Source organism: Rhinoraja longicauda, chromosome 9 (assembly GCF_053455715.1).
Source record: "Rhinoraja longicauda isolate Sanriku21f chromosome 9, sRhiLon1.1, whole genome shotgun sequence".
NCBI lineage: Eukaryota > Metazoa > Chordata > Chondrichthyes > Rajiformes > Arhynchobatidae > Rhinoraja > Rhinoraja longicauda.
Genome location: NC_135961.1, coordinates 34,743,554 through 34,762,855, shown reverse-complemented (window position 1 = coordinate 34,762,855; position 19,302 = coordinate 34,743,554). Strand labels below are relative to the sequence as shown.

Sequence of the window (19,302 nt, the reverse complement as noted above, 5' to 3'; positions counted from 1 at the left end):
GCTACCATGCAGCTCTACAGTAATAGTAGGAGTTGGAGTTATGATGTTGAGCTTCTTTGGTTATCTTTGTCTCAGACTGAATTTAGCTGTGACTCTCACAAGCGATGAACTGGATCACACTGTTTGCTCGACAGTTGTTCTATAAAGAACTACCAAACAGCTGCAACATGGGAATTAGTTCATGCCCAGTGAACCAAGTTAGAGTCAAATCCCACTGGACTCCAGGGCTGAGCTGAGGTCTGGTGCACTTGGCATCTAGGACATGACCCCATTCATCTGAAGAAGCAAGGAGGAGGGGCGGGTGAAAAATGGCAGAGGGTGGGTCTGGACAAAGCCTGGTGAGTGTTTTGTTTAGTTTAGTTTAGTGTCCTGTGTACTGAGTTACAGTGAGAAGCTTTTGTTGCGTGCAACCAGACAGCAGGAAGACAATACATGATTACAATCGAGCCATCCACCGTGTACGGATACATGATACAGGGAATAATGTAAGAAATGCTGCCGTTGGAGTAGAGATTTAAAAGAGTGGAGCAATTGTAATGCATGAGTGCAGATCCACTTCTATGATTAGCACACAAAGAGTCGTCTGACTTAGGCGCCATCTTGGATAGGTGGATATAGATGAGGGGGGGAGACAAAAGGTGTGAGATAAGGATAGAAGAGGTTCGAACTGTAAAGCCAGAGGAAGGAATATAGGTTGAATTGGAGAGGGAAGGTGCAAAAATTCCTTGGAGTGCAGGAGCATGAAGGGTGACCTTATAGAGGTGTATACAATCACGAGGGGAATAGATAGGGTAGAAGCAGAGGCTTTTATAAAAGTAGAAGTACATTTGGATAGGTACATGGATAGGATAGGTTTGGAGGGATATGGGCCAACCGCAGGTAGGCGCAACTAATGTAGCAAGGGAATGTTGGTTGGCATGGGTAAGTTGGACCGAAGGGCCTGTTTCAATGCTGTATGACTCTAAAATGCGGTCAGTCCAGGTGGTGCACAGGCAAGAGGGGGAAAAAGGGGCTTGACGGCTCTGGGCCTGTACTCGCTGGAGTTTAGAAGGATGAGGGGGATCTCATTGAAACCTACCGAATAATGAAAAGAGTGGATGTGGAGAAGATGTTTCCAGTAGTGGGAGAGTCTAGAACCATAGGGCACAGTCTCAGAATAAAAGGATGTACCTTTACAATGCAGAGGAGTTTGTTTAGCCAGAGGGTTGTAAAACTGTGAAATTCATTGTCACAGACAGCAAGTGGAAGCCAAGTCATTGCGGAGATTAACAGATTCTTTATTGGTAAGGGCATCAAAAGTTATGGGGAGAGGGCAGGAGAATGGATAGGGAAAAATAGATCAGCCATGATTGAATGGCGCAAGAGACCTGATGAGCCCAATGGCCTAATTCTGCTCCTACGTCTTATGGTTTTAGAGGTTGTTGGCAGGTTATTTATCTAACATTGGCGAATTCAATATTCATATGACAGGCACAAAGTGCTGGAGTAACTCAGCGGGTCAGGTAGCATTTCTGGAGAACACGGATAGGTGACGTTTTGGGTCAGGACCTTTCTTCAGTGTGCAAATCGTTGAACTGGTCAAGTGTCAAAGTGTAAATAGTCATGACAACTGCCTACCTATCACCATGGTAACAGGCATGAGCAGCAATTGACACATGACCCCACTGAAGGTTTGCAACTGGTAATCAATACCCCCACAGCATTCTTTCACCATTCCAAATACATTCTGCAAGTACAATTATCACAATTTTGCATGCTTCACATCTGCTTATTACAGTGCTTATGTAAAACCAGCAGTAAAACTGAGACTCAGAAGTCTCCACAGATAATGAACACAGAGTTCAGGCCATGTTGCACATTCAATTGGAAGTTATGAGATACATGCTTATATTTCTGGCGCGTCCACATCCTGTACCCACACACCCCTTCACCACCAAATCTAACTCGCATGTACAAATACCTACTATTTGACAAGGCTGTATGCCTCAAAGGCGTGAAGTCCATAGCTCAATTCTACCCGTTGCACAGAATGTTTTTAAAAGTGTGCTGACAAAAGTTCAGGATATGCACGCCCCTGTTAGAGTGAAGAGCAAAGCAGGCAAACATAAGGAAGCTTGGCTGACATGGGAAATTGAGGCGTTGGTCAAAAATAAGAAGGATACATGGGGCAGGTAGAGGCAGCTGGGATCAAGTGCATCCCTGGAGGAGTTTCGGGAACTGAGGAGTAAACTGAAAAAGGAAATCAGAAGGGCAAAAAGGGGCCAGGAGATAGCTCTGGCGGGTAGCATTAAGGACGATCCCAAAAGATTTTATAAATACATAAGGGGGAAAAGGGTAACTAGAGAGAGAGTGGGACCTCTCGGGAGTGATCACCTCTGTGCGGAGCCACAGGAGATGGGCAAGGTCCTCAATGAGTATTTCTCCTCTGTATTTACTGAGGAGAAAGATAGTAGGGCAGAGGAACGGGGCAGTCAATGGAAGTGTCTTGAGAGCAGTCAGTGTTACCGTTGAAGAAGTACTGAAGGTACTATCGTGTATGAAGGGAGACAAATCTCCAGGGCCTGATCAGATATATCCGAGGACATTGTGGGAAACCAGAGAGGAAATTGCGGGAGCCCTGGTTGAAATTTACGAGTTGTTCTTAAATACAGGAGAGGTGCCGGAAGAGTGGAGGATGGCCAATGTTGTGCCTCTATTCAAGAAGGGCTGCAGGGAAAATGCTGGGAACTATAGGCCGGTGAGCTTAACATCTGTAGTTGGAGTTACGATAGAGTATTCTGAGGGTTAGGTTATACAGGCATTTGGATGGGCAAGGGCTGATTAGCGATAGTCAGCATGGCTTTTTACGTGGGAGGTCGTGTCTCACAAATCTGATGGAGTTTTTTGAAGACGTGACCAAAAAGGTTGATGAGGGCAGAGCTGTAGATATATGGATACATAGATTTCAGTAAGGCATTCGACAAGGTTCAGCATGGTAGGCTGCTCTGGAAGGTTAAATCACATGGAATCCAAGAGATAGCTTATCCATTCAGTTATCCATGGGATAGCAAATTGGCTTCATGGAAGGAAGCAGAGGGTGATGGTGGAAGATTGCTCCTCTGACTGGAAGCCTGTGACCAGTGGTGTGCCTCACGGTTCGGTGCTGGGCCTGTTACTGTTTGTCATCTACATCAATGATTTGGATGAGAAAATCCAGGGCAAGATTAGCAAGTTTGCTGATGATACAAAAGTGGATGGTTTTGCAGATAGTGAAGATGGTTGTGAAAGATTGCAGCAGGATCTGGTTCGATTGGCTAGGTGGGCTGAGGAATGATTGATGGAATTTAATACAAAGAAATGTGAGGTGTTACATTTTGGGAAGTCTAACAGGAGCAGGACGTACACTGTGAATGGTAGGCATCTGCAGAGTGTTGTAGAGCAGAGGGATCTAGGAGTGCAGGTGCATGGTTCCTTGAAGGTCAAGTCGTAGGTAGATAAGGTGGTCAAAAAGGCTTTTGGCACATTGGCCATCAGTCAGATTATTGACTATAGAAGTTGGGAGGTCATGTTGCAGTTGGTTAGACCACATTTAGAGTATTGTGTTCAGTTCTGGGCACCATATTATAGGAAAGATATTGTCAAGTTTGAAAGGGTTCAGAGAAGATTTATGAGCATGTTACCGGGACTAGAGGGTGTGAGCTTTCGGGAGAGGTTGAGTAGGCTGGGTCTCTATTCCTTGGATCGCAGGAGGATATGGGGTGATCTTATAGAGGTGTACAAAATCATGAGAGGAATAGATCGGGCAGATGCACAGAATCTCTTGCCCAGAGTAGGGGAATCGGGGATCAGAGGACATAGGTTCAAGGTAAAGGGGAAAGGATTTAATAGGTATCTGAGGGATAACTTTTTCACACAAAGTGTTGTGGATGTATGGAACAAGCTGCCAGAGGAGGTAGTTGAGGCTGGAACTATCCCAATGTTTAAGACTTCAGACTGATGTGCAGACAAGGTACAGAACAAAGCACAGCCTGCATCGCTGACTCAAGAAAGGTGGAGCCCATAATGGGCCATTTTTGGCTGGGGATAAGGTGATAACGAAAGGATACAAATGGTGAAATTAACAAGCCGGCTAGGGTGGGGGAGGGTGAGAGAGAGAATGCAAGGGTTACTTGAAGTTAGAGAAATCAATATCCATGGCTCTAGGAATGCCGCTAAAGATACCCAGTTTGTTTGAGATGATGAAAGTAGCGTTATTCCCATCGCTTTTAATCATAATTAGGCATAGGTGGGATAGCCATTTTTAAAGCAGGAATTAAATTAAGAAAAACTCTGAAGGATTTGTCAGCACATTCGTTGGCATTACTGGAACATGATATTGTTTTTCTTAATACTTCCCTTTTTATCAATCTGTTCCAACCTCAGCCCTGGTGTGGCTGAGTGCCATCTGAACCCTGGGCAAACTACACATCAGCAGAAAAGCACTTCTTTACTGTAAATCAATGAACAAGAGGAAGAGGATTGGACTTTATTGCCTTCCATCACAGTGAGAAACGTGGGGAGTCCGCTGTGGTGGATCTTTATGTTAACTTTTATGTAGTTGTGGGTCTTGTTGCTTTTTTTTTAGTATGGCTATATGGTAATTTGCATATCACTTGTACCTTAATTGGTACATGTGACAATTAAAAACCTTTGAAACCTTTGAACAATTAATGTGCTGGCAACATGCTCCACTTTGACGAGAAGTTGCGATTTTAAAATCATAGTTCACTTCCATTAGTAGTGGCAACAGGGTTATGTTTTTTTGTATCGTAATGACTCAGATGATAACTCTTGTCTCCCTGTCAAACATCTCTCAAATCCATTCATAATCACCCTGACAACAGCAACACAAATTGGGACACTACTTCAAAGCCTCAGGGTCCATCTTCACATGTAAATTTAGAAAATGATGGTGCAAGTCATGTTTTATGGATGAGGTGGAGGGTTTATAGAGTCATGGAGTCATAGGGGTATGGCACAGAAACAGGCCCTTCGGCCCAATGGGTCCACGCTGACCATTTACACGAACCATACATCAGGAAGTCATGAAGCAGCAGACCTTGGCCAGGCCACATTTGGAGTATTGTGTGCAGTTCTGGTCGCCCCATATCAGGAAGGATGTGGAGGCTTTGGAGAGGGTGCAGATGAGGTCTACCAGAATGCTGACTGAATTAGGTGGGGTAATATCTACAAGGAAAGGTTGGGCAAACCTGTATTGTTTTGTCCAGAACATCAGTGGTTGAAGAGAGACCAGATAGAAGTATATACATTTATGACAGGGATAGTTAGGGTAGATGTTTTTTTTCCCTCTCAGTGGAAATTTCAAATACTAGAGGGCATAGCTTTAAGATGAGAATGCCGAAGTTTAAAGGAGATGTAAGGGGCAAGTATTTTTTTTTAACACAGAGAGTGTTGGGTGCCTGGAACATGTTGCCAGGTGTGGTGATGGAAACAGAAATGAAAGTGACCTGAAGAGGCTTTGAGAAAGGCACAAGGACATACAGAGAAGGGAGAGATATGGGCCATGTGTCAATAGACAATAGACAATAGGTGCAGGAGTAGGCCATTCAGCCCTACCAGCCAGCACCGCCATTCAATGCGATCATGGCTGATCACTCTAAATCAGTACCCCGTTCCTGCCTTCTCCCCATACCCCCTCACTCCGCTATCCTTAAGAGCTCTATCCAGCTCTCTCTTGAAAGCATCCAACGAACTGGCCTCCACTGCCTTCTGAGGCAGAGAATTCCACACCTTCACCACTCTCTGACTGAAAAAGTTCTTCCTCATCTCCGTTCTAAATGGCCTACCCCTTATTCTTAAACTGTGGCCCCTTGTTCTGGACTCCCCCAACATTGGGAACATGTTTCCTGCCTCTAATGTGTCCAATCCCCTAATTATCTTATATGTTTCAATAAGATCCCCCCTCATCCTTCTAAATTCCAGTGTATACAAGCCTAATTGCTCCAGCCTTTCAACATACGACAGTCCCGCCATTCCGGGAATTAACCTAGTGAACCTACGCTGCACGCCCTCAATAGCAAGAATATCCTTCCTCAAATTTGGAGACCAAAACTGCACACAGTACTCCAGGTGCGGTCTCACTAGGGCCCGGTAGAGGCAACTGTAGAAGGACCTCTTTGCTCTTTGCTCCTATACTCAACTCCTCTTGTTATGAAGGCCAACATTCCATTGGCTTTCTTCACTGCCTGCTGTACCTGCATGCTTCCTTTCAGTGACTGATGCACTAGGACACCCAGATCTCGTTGAACATCCCCTCTTCCTAACTTGACACCATTCAGATAATATTCTGTCTTTCTATTCTTACTTCTAAAGTGAATAACCTCACACTTATCTACATTAAACTGCATCTGCCATGTATCCGCCCACTCACACAACCTGTCCAAGTCACCCTGCAGCCTTATTGCATCTTCCTCACAATTCACACTACCCCCCAGCTTAGTATCATCTGCAAATTTGCTAATGGTACTTTTAATCCCTTCATCCAAGTCATTAATGTATATCGTAAATAGCTGGGGTCCCAGCACCGAACCTTGCGGTACCCCACTGGTCACTGCCTGCCATTCCGAAAGGGACCCATTTATCCCCACTCTTTGCTTTCTGTCTGTCAACCAATTTTCTATCCATGTCAGTACCCTACCCCCAATACCATGTGCTCTAATTTTGCCCACTAATCTCCTATGTGGGACCTTGTCGAAGGCTTTCTGAAAGTCGAGGTACACCACATCCACTGACTCTCCCCGTCAATTTTCCTAGTTACACCCTCAAAAAATTCCAGTAGATTTGTCAAGCATGATTTCCCCTTCATAAATCCATGCTGACTCGGAATGATCCTGTTACTGCTATCCAAATGCTCAGCAATTTCGTCTTTTATAATTGACTCCAGCATCTTCCCCACCACTGATGTCAGACTAACTGGTCTATAATTACCCGTTTTCTCTCTCCCTCCTTTCTTAAAAAGTGGGATAACATTTGCTATCCTCCAATCCACAGGAACTGATCCTGAATCTATAGAACATTGAAAAATGATCTCCAATGCTTCCACTATTTCTAGAGCCACCTCCTTAAGTACCCTGGGATGCAGACCCAGAGACCCAGAGGTCGGCAGAGGAGATTAGTTTATCTTGGCATCATGTTCAGCATGGACATTGTGGACCGAGGGACTTGATCCTGTGCTGTATTGTTCTTTCAATCCCTTTTTACATTATTCTTCCCACATTCTTATCAACCACCCCCAGATCCTGCCCCTCACCTACACACTGGTGGCAATTTACACAGGCCAATTCGCCCATCATCTTTGGGATGCAGGAAGAAACCGGAGCACATAGAAGAAGGTGAAAACTACACGCAGACCGCCCCGGAGGTCAGGATTGAACCCAGGAGTCTGGACCTGCGAGGCAGCGGCACTGCACAACCAATGAAGCCAGAGAAGTTGATGGGAGACACAAGGAACTGCATTCGCTGGTTAATACACAAAATGACACAAAGTGCTGGAGTAACTCAACTGACCAGGCAACATCTTCGGAGAACATGAATAAGCGATGTTTCAGGTCGGGACCCTTCTCCAGACTGGTCAGACTGGACGTACATGGACTTTCAAAAGGCAAATAACAATCCTGTCAGCAAAGTGGAAACTCTTGAATAAAAAGGGAAATTTCTTAAGCAATTGGCCAAGGCTCAGAAAAAACCTGGCTGCTTCTTAAGTCGGAGTTAGATTCACTGCGGGGTTCCCCAGCAGTTGGAACGGGGATGACTACTTTCTATAATAAGTGCAAATGACTTAATCTAGAGTGTACAATGCACAATTTCAAGATGTTCTGATACCTTAAAACATGAAGCTGTAGTAAACAGTTAGGGGGTTTCAAAATAATTCACACAGGTTGGTGGACTGGTCAGATACACAACAGGTAAGTAAAGCTCAAAGTGCTGGAGTAACTCAAGGGGAGCATCTGTGGAGGGGAATGAACAGGTGGCGTTTCAGGTTGGGACCCTTCTTCAGACTGATTGTGGAGTGGGAGGGAAATAGCTGGAAAAAGCAGGCAGAGGCATTGATGAGGCATCTTGGTCGGTGTGGGCAAGTTGGGCCAAAGGGGCAGTTTCTGTGCTGTATGATGTCTATGACTATTCATTTAAGGCCTGAAGGTTTGAAGTGGGGTCCTGACATTAAACGTCTCCTGTCCATCCCCTCCAGAGATGCTGCCTGACCCATTGGATTCCTCCAGCGCTTTGTGTTTTACTCAAGATTCCAACATCTGCAGTTCCTTATCTCTTCAACAGATAGGTGTTAGCAATGTGATGCATTGTGATCGTAAAAAGCTGTCCAATCTAAATAAAGTGCAGGAACAGGTAGTCCGAGTTTATGTATACAAACACAAAAGAGTTAAAAATTTCCTCCCATTTATTGGAGACCCTCGGACTTCATTGGAGACCCTTGGATAACCTTTGATTGCACTTTACTGGACTTTATCTTGCATCAGACATTATTCCCTTTATCGTGTATCTGTATACTGTGGATGGCTCAATTGTATCCAGGTATTGTCTTTTTTTGCTGACTGGATAGTACGCAACTAAAGCTTTTCACTGTACCTCGGTACATGTGACAATAAACTAAACTAACCAACTAACATGGACTCAGTGGGTCAAAGGGCCAGCCTTCATGCAGTTTCTCTAAAAATCATTAAATCTGTTAACTCTCTACAGATACTCCATCTTGGAGTAACTCAGCGGGTCAGGCAGCATCGCTGGAGAAAAAGGATGGATGATGTTTTGCATCAGGACTTTACTTCAGACTGAAGGTAGGCAATGGGTTGGGTGGGGTGGGGGGGGGCTGAAGAGCTGGAGGTCAGAAAAGACCAGGATCACATCAGGCTGGTCACAACTGCCTTACACAAGGGATGCAGGTAGACACAAAATTCTGGATTAACTCAGCGGGACTGGCAGGTTCTCTGGAGAGAAGGAATGGGTGACATAGATACATAGACAATAGGTGCAGGAGTAGGCCATTCGGCCCTTCGAGCCAGCACCGCCATTCAATGTGATCATGGCTGAACATCTACAATCAGTACCCCGTTCCTCCCTTCTCCCCATATCCCTTGACTCCACTAGTCCTAAGAGCTCAATCTAACTCTCTTTTGAATGCATCCAGTGAATCGACCTCCACTGCCTTCTGCTGCAGAGAATTCCAAAAATTCACAACTCTGTGTGAAAACTCTCTGTGTCATCTCAGTTCTAAATACCCCTTATTCTTAAACTGTGGCCCCTGGTTCTGGACTCCCCCAACACCAGGAACATGTTTCCTGCATCTAGCGTGTCCAATCCCTAAATAATTTAATATGTTTCTATAAGATCCCCTCTGATCCTAAATTCCAGTGAATACATGCCCAGTCACTCCATTCTTTCATCATATGACAGTCCCGCCATCCCGGGAATTTTCCTCGTGAACCTACGCTGCACTCCCTCAATAGCAAGAATGTTCTTCCTCAAATTAGGAATGCCCCATCTATTCCATTAAGTTAATTTCAAAGAGTCAATTAAGGTTTTCAAAAAAAGAATTAGAAACACAGTTGAAGAAAAAACAAATGCAGAGATACAGAGGATGTCGCAGAGCATGGGATGACCAGAGTATTCCTTCAACAGAGCTCCACAGGTTCAGTGAGCTAAATGCTCCCCTTCTCTATTTTGCAAAGACTCCTCAGCCATAGCAGCAGTTGGAGGCAAAGCTAACACTCTCTCATTCTGTGTCCATCCATGCACAACATTAAGCAGAGGAGTAAAAGAGCTATCGGGAGCAGGAGTCCCAGACAACTGCTCATCCTTGACCATAGATTCTGCCTGCAAATGTCCCAGAAATGTCTGGCTACTCCATGGATTGAACCAGGAACATTACTGGCCTGATCTGGCTCACTCAATACTGCAACCCGTAAATGCTGCAATGTAAATGATTAGAGAGTACATTGGCCCACGTGCCATCTTACAATTTGCAACAGAGCTACAATAAAATCAAGTGGAAAAACCATTTTAGTTTAGTAAAGGTGTTACATTTGTGGTAACCCCCGATTTAATTATTTTTATCCACATATAGGTGAAAATCAAAAACGGCAGATGACGGGAACCTGAAATAAAAATAAACAATGTTGGAAAACACAGTGAAGCTGTGATTTCCTACTTGGTCCAATTTAGTGCATTGCAGTTGTTGATCTCATTGTGGTCTCCTTCACACTGGGGCCACTGATTGCAGGTTGGTTGATACTTTTGTGGAAAACCTCCATCTCAGTGTAGCCACTCCATTCCGCCTTCTGCAGAACCACCCCTTTCCCCCTTCCGCAGAGAATGTTCCATCCGCAACTTCCTGGTTAACTCATCTCTTCCCACCCGAACCACCCCCTCCCAGGTACCTTCCCCAGCGACTGCAGGAAATGCAACATCTGTCCCTATATCTCCCCCCTCAACTCTGTCCAGGGACCCCGACAGTCCTTACAGGTTTGGCAGAGGTTCACTTGCACCTCCTCCAACATTATCTACTGTATCCATTGTTCAAGATGTGGACATACATCTGTGAGACCAAAAGTAGACTGGGCGATCGTTTAGCTGAACACCTTCGCTCAGTCCGCCTGGACCTACCTGATCTCCCGGTTGCTAAACATTTTATTTCTCCTTCCCATTCCCACACTGACATCTCTGTCCTATGTCTCCTCCATTGTCAGAGTGAGGCTAAACGCGATTTGGAGGACCACCCTTAACTGCAGTAGGCTGCAGTGGAGACTGGGCCAGGGATCAGTTCAAAGCATCGACCCAGTGGTCCAATCCAATTGGATGTTTAGTTTAGAGATACAGCATGGAAATGGGCCCTTCAGCCCACCAAGTCCACTCGACCATTGATCACCCATTCACACTTGTGCTGTTATCCCACTTACAACTTTCTGATGCTTCAAACTGTGTTAGAAGCCATTCATTACAGGAAATCAATGGGTCAGCACTGTTAGGACAATCCCCGTGATTAACTAGCTAAGCAGGCCCAGGCCTGGCCAGCGTTTGGATGGGCGGTTACCAGGATGTACAAGGCACACGGATGATCCAACCTGCAGAGTGGATTTGACAAGAATTCCAGCCACATTGATGGAAAAGTGCTTTATTTCACAGATTTTTACCAACTTCAAAGGACGATAAAATTTCGATAAAATTTCGAGAGGCATAGATAGGGTAGACAGTCAGAATGTCTTTTCCCCCAATGTAGAAATATCAAAGACTAGAAGGCATGGCTTTAAGGTTAGTGGAGCAAAATTTAAAGGAGATGTCCCAGGCAAGTATTTTTCAAACAGAGTGCTGGGTGCTTGCAACACTGCCAGAGTGTGGTGATGAAGGCAGATACGATAGTTGTATTTAAAATACTTTCACATGGATGTGCAGGGAATGGAGGGTTATGGATCACATGCAGGCAGAGAAGATTAGTTGATCGTGGCATCATGCTCGGCACAGACATTGTGGGCCGAAGGGCCTGTCCATGTGCTGTACTGTTCTATGTTCTATGATTAAAACTAGTAGAAACCAATGAGAGGAAGAGACAAATAAAATTCCGATGAGGCAAATGGTGACTAACAGCCTGACCAAAGATAAACTGCACCCACGTGAAAAAGTCACAGTCACTCAACCTACAAAACGGTTGTCTCAACATGCACCTACTGTATATAACGCAGCCCACTCAAGGACAATTCGAGATCAAAATCACTCAACTTAAAGTTCAGTTGAGCCATCTCAGCTAAACCCACTGAGTTTCTTGATAAGATCATTCACATTTCAATGTTTCTCGGTGGCCTGTCATAACTGTGTTCCGAAAAGCAATTACATTACAAGCTATCAAGTAGATTACATTTATTTGCCCATTTCTTCATCAGCCCCCACAAAAAGGTCCAATCCCCCCCTGCCCCCATTCCCGAATTTCTTGACTCATCTTGAGGTTTGACTCACCAACCGCATTCACTTCATGCCGTTTCCAATTCATATGTCCCACAGGTTTAGGCTTAGGTTTATTTTTGTCGTGAGTACCGAGGTACAGTAAAAAGCTTTGTTTTGTATGCTATCCAATCAAATCAAATACATATAGTATACATAAATACATAAATCATATATATACATAAATACTATCAAGCCAATCTCAAGTACAATAGGTAGAGCCAAGGGGAAGATTCAGAGTGCAGAATACAGTTCTCAGCATTGCAGCATAATAGTTCCTTAGACAAAGTCTAATGCCCACAATGTGGTAGAGATGGATCAGACAGTACCCTAGCTGATGGAAGGACTGTGCAGAAGTCTGATAACAGAATGGAAAAAGCTGTTCCCGAGTGTGATGGTACTTGCTTTCAAGCTTCTGTATCTTCTGCCCGATAGGAGCAGGAAAAAGGAGAAATGACTGGGGTGGGACATCTTTCAGTATGTTGGCTGCTTTTCTCAAGGCAATGTGCAGTGTAGATGGAATCAATGGCGGGGAGTCTGATCTGTATGATGGACTGAGTTACATTCACAACTCTGCAATTTCTTGTGGTCTTGGGCAGAGCCCAAGCTGTGATGTAACCTGACAGTATGCTTTCTACCAGGAAATGTGAGTCAAAGCTCCACAGACAAACCCAATCTACTTCCACTGCATTCACACTTACACTCAAAGTGCACACACACACACTGGCACACACAAAGAATTTCACCGTAACATGCCAAATGTAATAATAAAGTATCACACACACACACACACACACACACCCTCCCCCCCCCCCCCCCCCCCCCCCAGCAGCAGGTGGCAACCTCTAACCAGTGGCAACTATAGCTCCCTAACTACCAAGACAGCAAATCTAGGACAACTGGGCATTAAACCTTCTCTGTGCAATATTATTAAAATGCTTCCCAATCGGCTGAGTGATGTTTACTCACTTTTGATTTTCACTTCAGCATGTATGACAATGTGCGACTCAAATCAGTTACATAAATTCAGAACAACCAAACTTTAATACCGAGTGACAAAGAAAAATCATATTTTGTACAAGTGACATGCTGAAAATATTCTTCACATCAACTGAAATATTATTTGCATTACTGTTTGGTGGTAAATGTGCGCTCTCACCTTATAATACTTGGCTCCAGTGTCATTGTGAAAGAGTGTAAGGCACTTGCTGTCCAGTCTCCAGTAGTGTCTCTTCCTCTGTTAGAAGAGACAGATAATCATTGTGAATTAATCTATTATTCAATTTCAAGAACGTGTCAGGTTTATTTTAAAAGGCAAGCCTGTTTTAGGCATCATTCCGGATTACATCCAGATATTCGCCAACACAAATATTCCACATTGATACCTGCAACAATGTACCTTAATAGAACAAGACAGATTAGTATGGATGTCAGGGGTTATGGGACGAAGGCAGGAGAATGAGAAGGAAAGATAGATCAGCCATGATTGAATGGGCCGAATAACCTAATTCTGCTCCTAGAACTTATGAACTTCCCAAAGATTAAAGCTTTCAAAATGAATCCTTTTTCCATCACCAGATTCAAGACAAGGGTGTTTTATTGTCATCTGTCCCAGACAGAACAATTTTGAACATTGTGAAAAATCACAGGTTTCTGAATTGGCAAGAAATAGGACAGACCGCATTAATATGTAATTTTGAAAGGGATCCTTGGAACCTCCCACCATTTCTTGCAAACCTGCGATGTGTGAAGGGAAAATGACCAACACCAACTTTGTAGAGCAAGGCTCTCGATTAGCTGTGTAACCTCAAGTGCATCAACATGTTTCATTTATACGGGGTTCCATAAATACAACAGCTGTACCTGAGAACAGGAGGACTGGGCAAGTTAAACGGCATCCATACCAATAGCAAATAGGCACCGGAAATATACAGCGGCAAAAGTGAAAGCTGCGGCAACCCTTGAGAGACCTGAACAATCTTAAGAGTCAAGAGCGTTTTATTGTCATAGGTTCCAAAGTGGCGCAACGATACAGTTGCTACCTTACAGCGCCAGAGACTCGGGTTCGATCTTGACTATGGATGCTGTCTGTATGGAGTTTGTTCATTCCCCCTGTAATTGCGTGGATTTTCTCCAGGTGCTCCGATTTCTTCCCACACTCCAAAGATGTACATGTTTGTAGGTTAATTGGCTTCAGTAAAATTGTAAATTTATCCCTAGTGTGTAGGATAGTGCTAGTGTACGAGGATCGCGGGTCGGCACGAACTCATTGGGCCGACGGGGCCTGTATCCCTAAAGTCTAAAGAAATGGGACAATGACATTTTGACTTGCAGCAGCTGCACAACAGATTGTAAGCTAGCTACCATTAAAGGCAAAGCAGTCGTTAGGATATCCAACTTTGCTCTAGAATGCATCTCAAAGGCAATTTCACAATGAGAAAACAAGTAATTCTAATCCAATGTTTGCGACAGTTAAATCAATGCGAACACTGATGGGGCACCTTTGCAACCTTTGACACCATTGTCAAATTGCACCGCAGTCAAATTGCATGGGGAGAAGCAAGATTCAATTATACTTTATTGTCACATGTTCCTAGGTATAGTGAAATGCTTTATTTTGCATACAACCTGGTAAAATCATGTAGCAGACCTCACCTCGGCAGTACACAAATGTCACCATGATTTGGCGCTGACACAGTTACAAACGTTCACCAAACACCGAAATAGTTCACCGAATAGAATGCAAGTTAATGCATATAAGGTATGAAGAGAACTTGGAATGTCGACTAATTTATATATGTCCTTTTACCTAGAATATGTCCCGAGAGACTCGCAACCACGCCATAGAAGCAGATATTAATTCAAGGTCGCAAAGATTACTTGAAAAAAAGAGATGCATTTTAAAGAGATTGACGGAAGACATGACCACCAATGGTCTCACAGTGCCACTGACCCGGGTTCGATCCTGATTCCTCTATATCGCTAAACTAAGCTAAACAGAGGAACGTTCGGCTTTAATTTAAATTTAAGTTTAAATTTAGATTTAATTAATGAACAACGCATTCTCCAATTTTAAGTGACCCTTACAAACCTTCCCCCCCTCCCCCCCACATGCCCCCTTCCTTCCCCCTCCCTCCCCGTACCCCACCTGAACTTGCACCTATTTCCCCCCACCCACATTCCTTCACGGTTCCCAACTCTTCATTCCTCTTGTCTCACACCTTCTGTTTTAATCTCTGGCCTTTGTTACAACCATCTGTCTATCCAAACCCCCCTCGCCTGTGTCTACCTATCACCTGCCATGCTTTGTCCTGCCTCTCTTCTCTCACCCCCCTCCCACTCCACCATCAGCCTGTTGAAGGGTCCCAAACTGAATCACCACCTATCCATGTTCTCCAGAGATGCTGCCTGACCCTCTCTAGCACTTTGTGTCCATTTTAGTTTAAATTTAAGGTTTAAGTTTATTACTGTTACGTGTATCAAGGTAAAGTGAAAAGCTTTGTTTTACATGCCATCCAAACAAATCAGATATACAACGCATAGATACAGTCAAATCAACCCAAGTATAATAGATAGATACAAGAGTGCAAAAGGGAAGATGCATCAGCCAGAACATGGATAATATGTAGGATTCAGCGAAGCATTAGATAGCTTTCGACAAGCTGGAAGTTCACATTGGGGAGTAGGGTGGAAGCTGTTCTGATGAACTGGAATCTGGAGCCAGACTTGAAATTAGTAAGGGTGTCAAAGGTTGCGGGGAAAAGGCAGGAGAATGGGGTTGAGAGGGAAATATATATTAGCTATGATTGAATGGCGGAGTAGACACGATGGACCGAATGTCATTCTTCTCCTATGACCTGAAATGGAGATTTGTTAGTAAAAAAAAGGCAAGGTTAGGAGCTGAGTAGCAAGTGAAGCCTTGGTACGGCAGATGACAGAAGTTGGAAAATATGACTAAACACAATACCAAGGTGATAAAAGCTCACAGAGTATCAGAGGCTTTAAAAGATAAGGGTGTAATTTGTAATGTAGAGACAACAATGTTATTTGAGTGAGATTATGAACAAGGAACAAGAACAAGTACACAAACAATTAATCTTGGGCTAATCAGGTCCCAATTGTTTTTTTTAATCTTTTCCTTCAACCAAACTATAAATATGTGTCACTGTGCTGTCTTGATTAACAACTCGTAACAAAAGATCTAGATAAATATTTGGTGAGGAACTCGATCGAGATTCATAAGAATAACAAGGAATAATAATGGAAAGACGCGCAGTAGACAATGTAAGCTGATGGCAAGCACCAAAGTGGTGTGCTGATCAAAAATGAGTTGAGGTTGCCACAGGGATTCAGAACACAGAAATTGAAAATTTGTTTTAAAAAAAATCAAACTGCTGGAAGTGGTCAACGGGTTGAGCAGCATCTGTGGAAGCAAATAGATGGTGGAGTTTTAAGTCAATACCTTGCATAAGGACTGAATGTAGAGGAAGGATGGCCAGTGTATAGTGAGAGTGGGAGGGAGGGAGGGAGGGGTGAGATAGAGGCTGTCAGGTGATCTGTGGGACGGGAAGATCGCAGAGGAATGATGTCATGGATAAATAGTGCCTGGTTGGTTGGGGGGGGATTTAACAGGAACCTGAGGGGCAACCTTTTTTATTACACAAAGAGTGGTGAGTGTATGGATCGAGCTGCCAGAGGAGGTAGTTGAGGCAGGTACTCTCACGGTTTAAGAAACATTTAGACAAGTACATGGATAGGACGGTTTTAGAGGGATATGGGCCAAACGCTGACAGGTGGGATTAGTGTGGATGGGGCATGTTGATCAACATGGGCAAGTAGGGCTGAAGGGCCTGGTTCCACGTTGTATGACTCTATGGTGGGGAAGGAGGGAGCGTTGACACCAAGGCTGGTGGGTGATGGGTGGAACCAGATAAAGGAGGTGATGGTGGGCAGATTCGATCAGGTAGGGGAGTATGATGACTCCAGGTAACATGGGAAGGGAAGGATTGGGGGTTACAGATGGGGAAATGAACAAGATTTGGATAAGCACGTGGATATGCAGGCAATGGATGGATATGGATTATGCACAGGTAGATAAGAGTTGTTCTTGGCCTCTTGTTCGGCACGGACATTGTAGGCCAAAGGGCCTGTTCTTATGCTGTTCTATGTTCCATATTCCATGGTCTATTCTTTTATTTATGTTTGCAATCAAAAAGGTAAACAGGAAATCAGAGATGCTGTTACCCAAATTACATGGGTTTAAGTGTGTAAAATTTAGTACAGAATACCACTGCCTTTCCTTTCTACGGTGACACAAATGAACAAAGAAAACAGTGAAAATATGTCTTTCTTTTTTGGCTGATATTTTTCTTCTCTATCAATTACATATCATAGGTTATAGGAGGAGAATTAGGTCATTCGGCCATCAGGTCTACTCTGCCATTTAATGATGGCTGATCTGTCTTTCCCTCCCAACCCCATTCTCCTGCCTTCTCTCGATACCCCTGACTCCTGTACTGACCATCCCATACAAAACTCCTTGTGGGATTTGTCAGTGCTGCTGGCCATGGCTTTTTATCTTTTAGTGAGTGTAGTCGATATTTATGGCAGTTAGACATGGTGGTGACGAGGGCATTTGGTGTGCCTGCCTTCATCTGTTGGGGCTCGTTAGAACTGCAAAATGATGGCACACTTAGAGGATTGTGTACAGTTCTGGTCAGCAAATTAAAAGAAAGATGTGAGTAAGCTAGACAGCGTGCAGAAAAGATTGGGACGGATGTTGCCAGGAGAGGAATGCTTAAGTTATAAGGAGAGACTGGTTAGGCTGGGAGCATCTTCCCTGGAGCAAAGGAGGCTGAGGGTAACCTTACAGACATATGTAAAATCATGAGGGACAAAGATGGTGAATGGTTAGTCTTTTTGCCAGGGTAGGGAGATCTAAAGCGAGGTTTAAGGTAAGATTTAAACGGATCCTGAAAGGGATATTTTCACACAGAGAAGGCGTGTGTGTGGAACAAGCTGCCAGAGGAAGTGATAGAGGCAGGTACAATTATGACATTTGAAAGACACTTGGATAGGTACATAGATATTCTAGATTTAGAGGGATCTGGGCCAACCACAGGGAAATGAATCTAGCCCCGGCAAGCACCTTGGTCAGTATGAACGAGTTGGGCAGAAGGGCCTGCATCCATGCTGTATGACTCTGTGCCTGTGACAAATGTAAGGTGTCTATTTAAATAACGCAGTTAATGTCTTTCAGGAAGACTGAAAAGCCCTCTACAAATTATAAGTTTAGTTCAGTTCAGTTTAGAGATACAGCGCAGAAACACGCCCTTCGGCCCACCGAGTCCACGCAAACCACACTATCCTACACACCAGGGACAATTTACAATTTTTACCGAAGCCAATTAATCTACAAACCTGTACGTCTTTGGAGTGTGGGAGGAAACCGGAGCACCTGGGGAAAACCCACACGGTCACAGGGAAAACTACAAACTCCTTGACAAACTCCATGAAACCCAGGTCTCTGCATCACTGTGCCGACTATGAGAAGTGTAAGGGGTTTATTTGAATATCACAGTTAATGCCTTTGAGAAAGACTGGAAAGGCTTCCACAAATTATAAGAGATGGGGTTTTGCATAAGTTCAGGACGCACATACTTTCTTCATCCTGAAAAGAAAATGCATCGAATAAAAGAGGTGAAAAAGTTAACACTGCACATTGATCAAGTGACCAAAGTGAAACTCATTTCAAATTTGCTATTTTTTTCAGATGAAATATTTTATCAAGGTGAAGGATGTCAGAGTTAAGCCATGGAAAATAAAAGTCTGGAGGACATAGTTACAGATCAGACACATGAGAAACCTTTCTGTACCTCAATGGCAATAATAAAAATCTTAAAATTTTCTTCGCTAATATTGGGACGAAAAATACACTCAAATAATAAAATGTGTTAATTACTCATTCTACTCCAACAGAATCATCAAAGTTAGGAATTTCCACTCCTTGGAGGACTGTTTGATTGATTAATTGATTGTTGACTGAAAGGTACCACTGAGTCACCTGTCCACACTAGGCCCTTTCCCACTTTTGCATCCGCTCCCTACAAACCAGGGGCAATTTACAGAGGCCAATTAACCTACAAACCTGCACATCTTTGGGATGTGGGAGGAAACCACGCGGTCACAGGGAGAACATGCAAATACCATGGACCAAGGACCCAAGGTCAGGATGGAACCGGGGTCTGTCTCTGGCAGTGTGAAGCAGCAGCTCTACCAGCTGTGTTCATTAACCCATCAGTCCCACAGTTCAGAAGT

At 44.0% G+C, this 19,302-nt stretch overlaps 1 protein-coding gene across 3 annotated transcripts in view; it reads right to left on the bottom strand.

The window, feature by feature from the left end:
* The window catches only part of prkd3 (protein kinase D3), a 255,173-nt gene that overhangs the window by 44,202 nt on the left and 191,669 nt on the right, over nt 1–19,302 (bottom strand). For all 3 annotated transcript variants that reach the window (XM_078405083.1, XM_078405085.1, XM_078405084.1), the window contains exon 11: nt 13,145–13,222. In XM_078405083.1, coding sequence (XP_078261209.1) covers nt 13,145–13,222 — 78 coding nt within the window. The remainder of the gene's footprint in view (nt 1–13,144; nt 13,223–19,302) is intronic.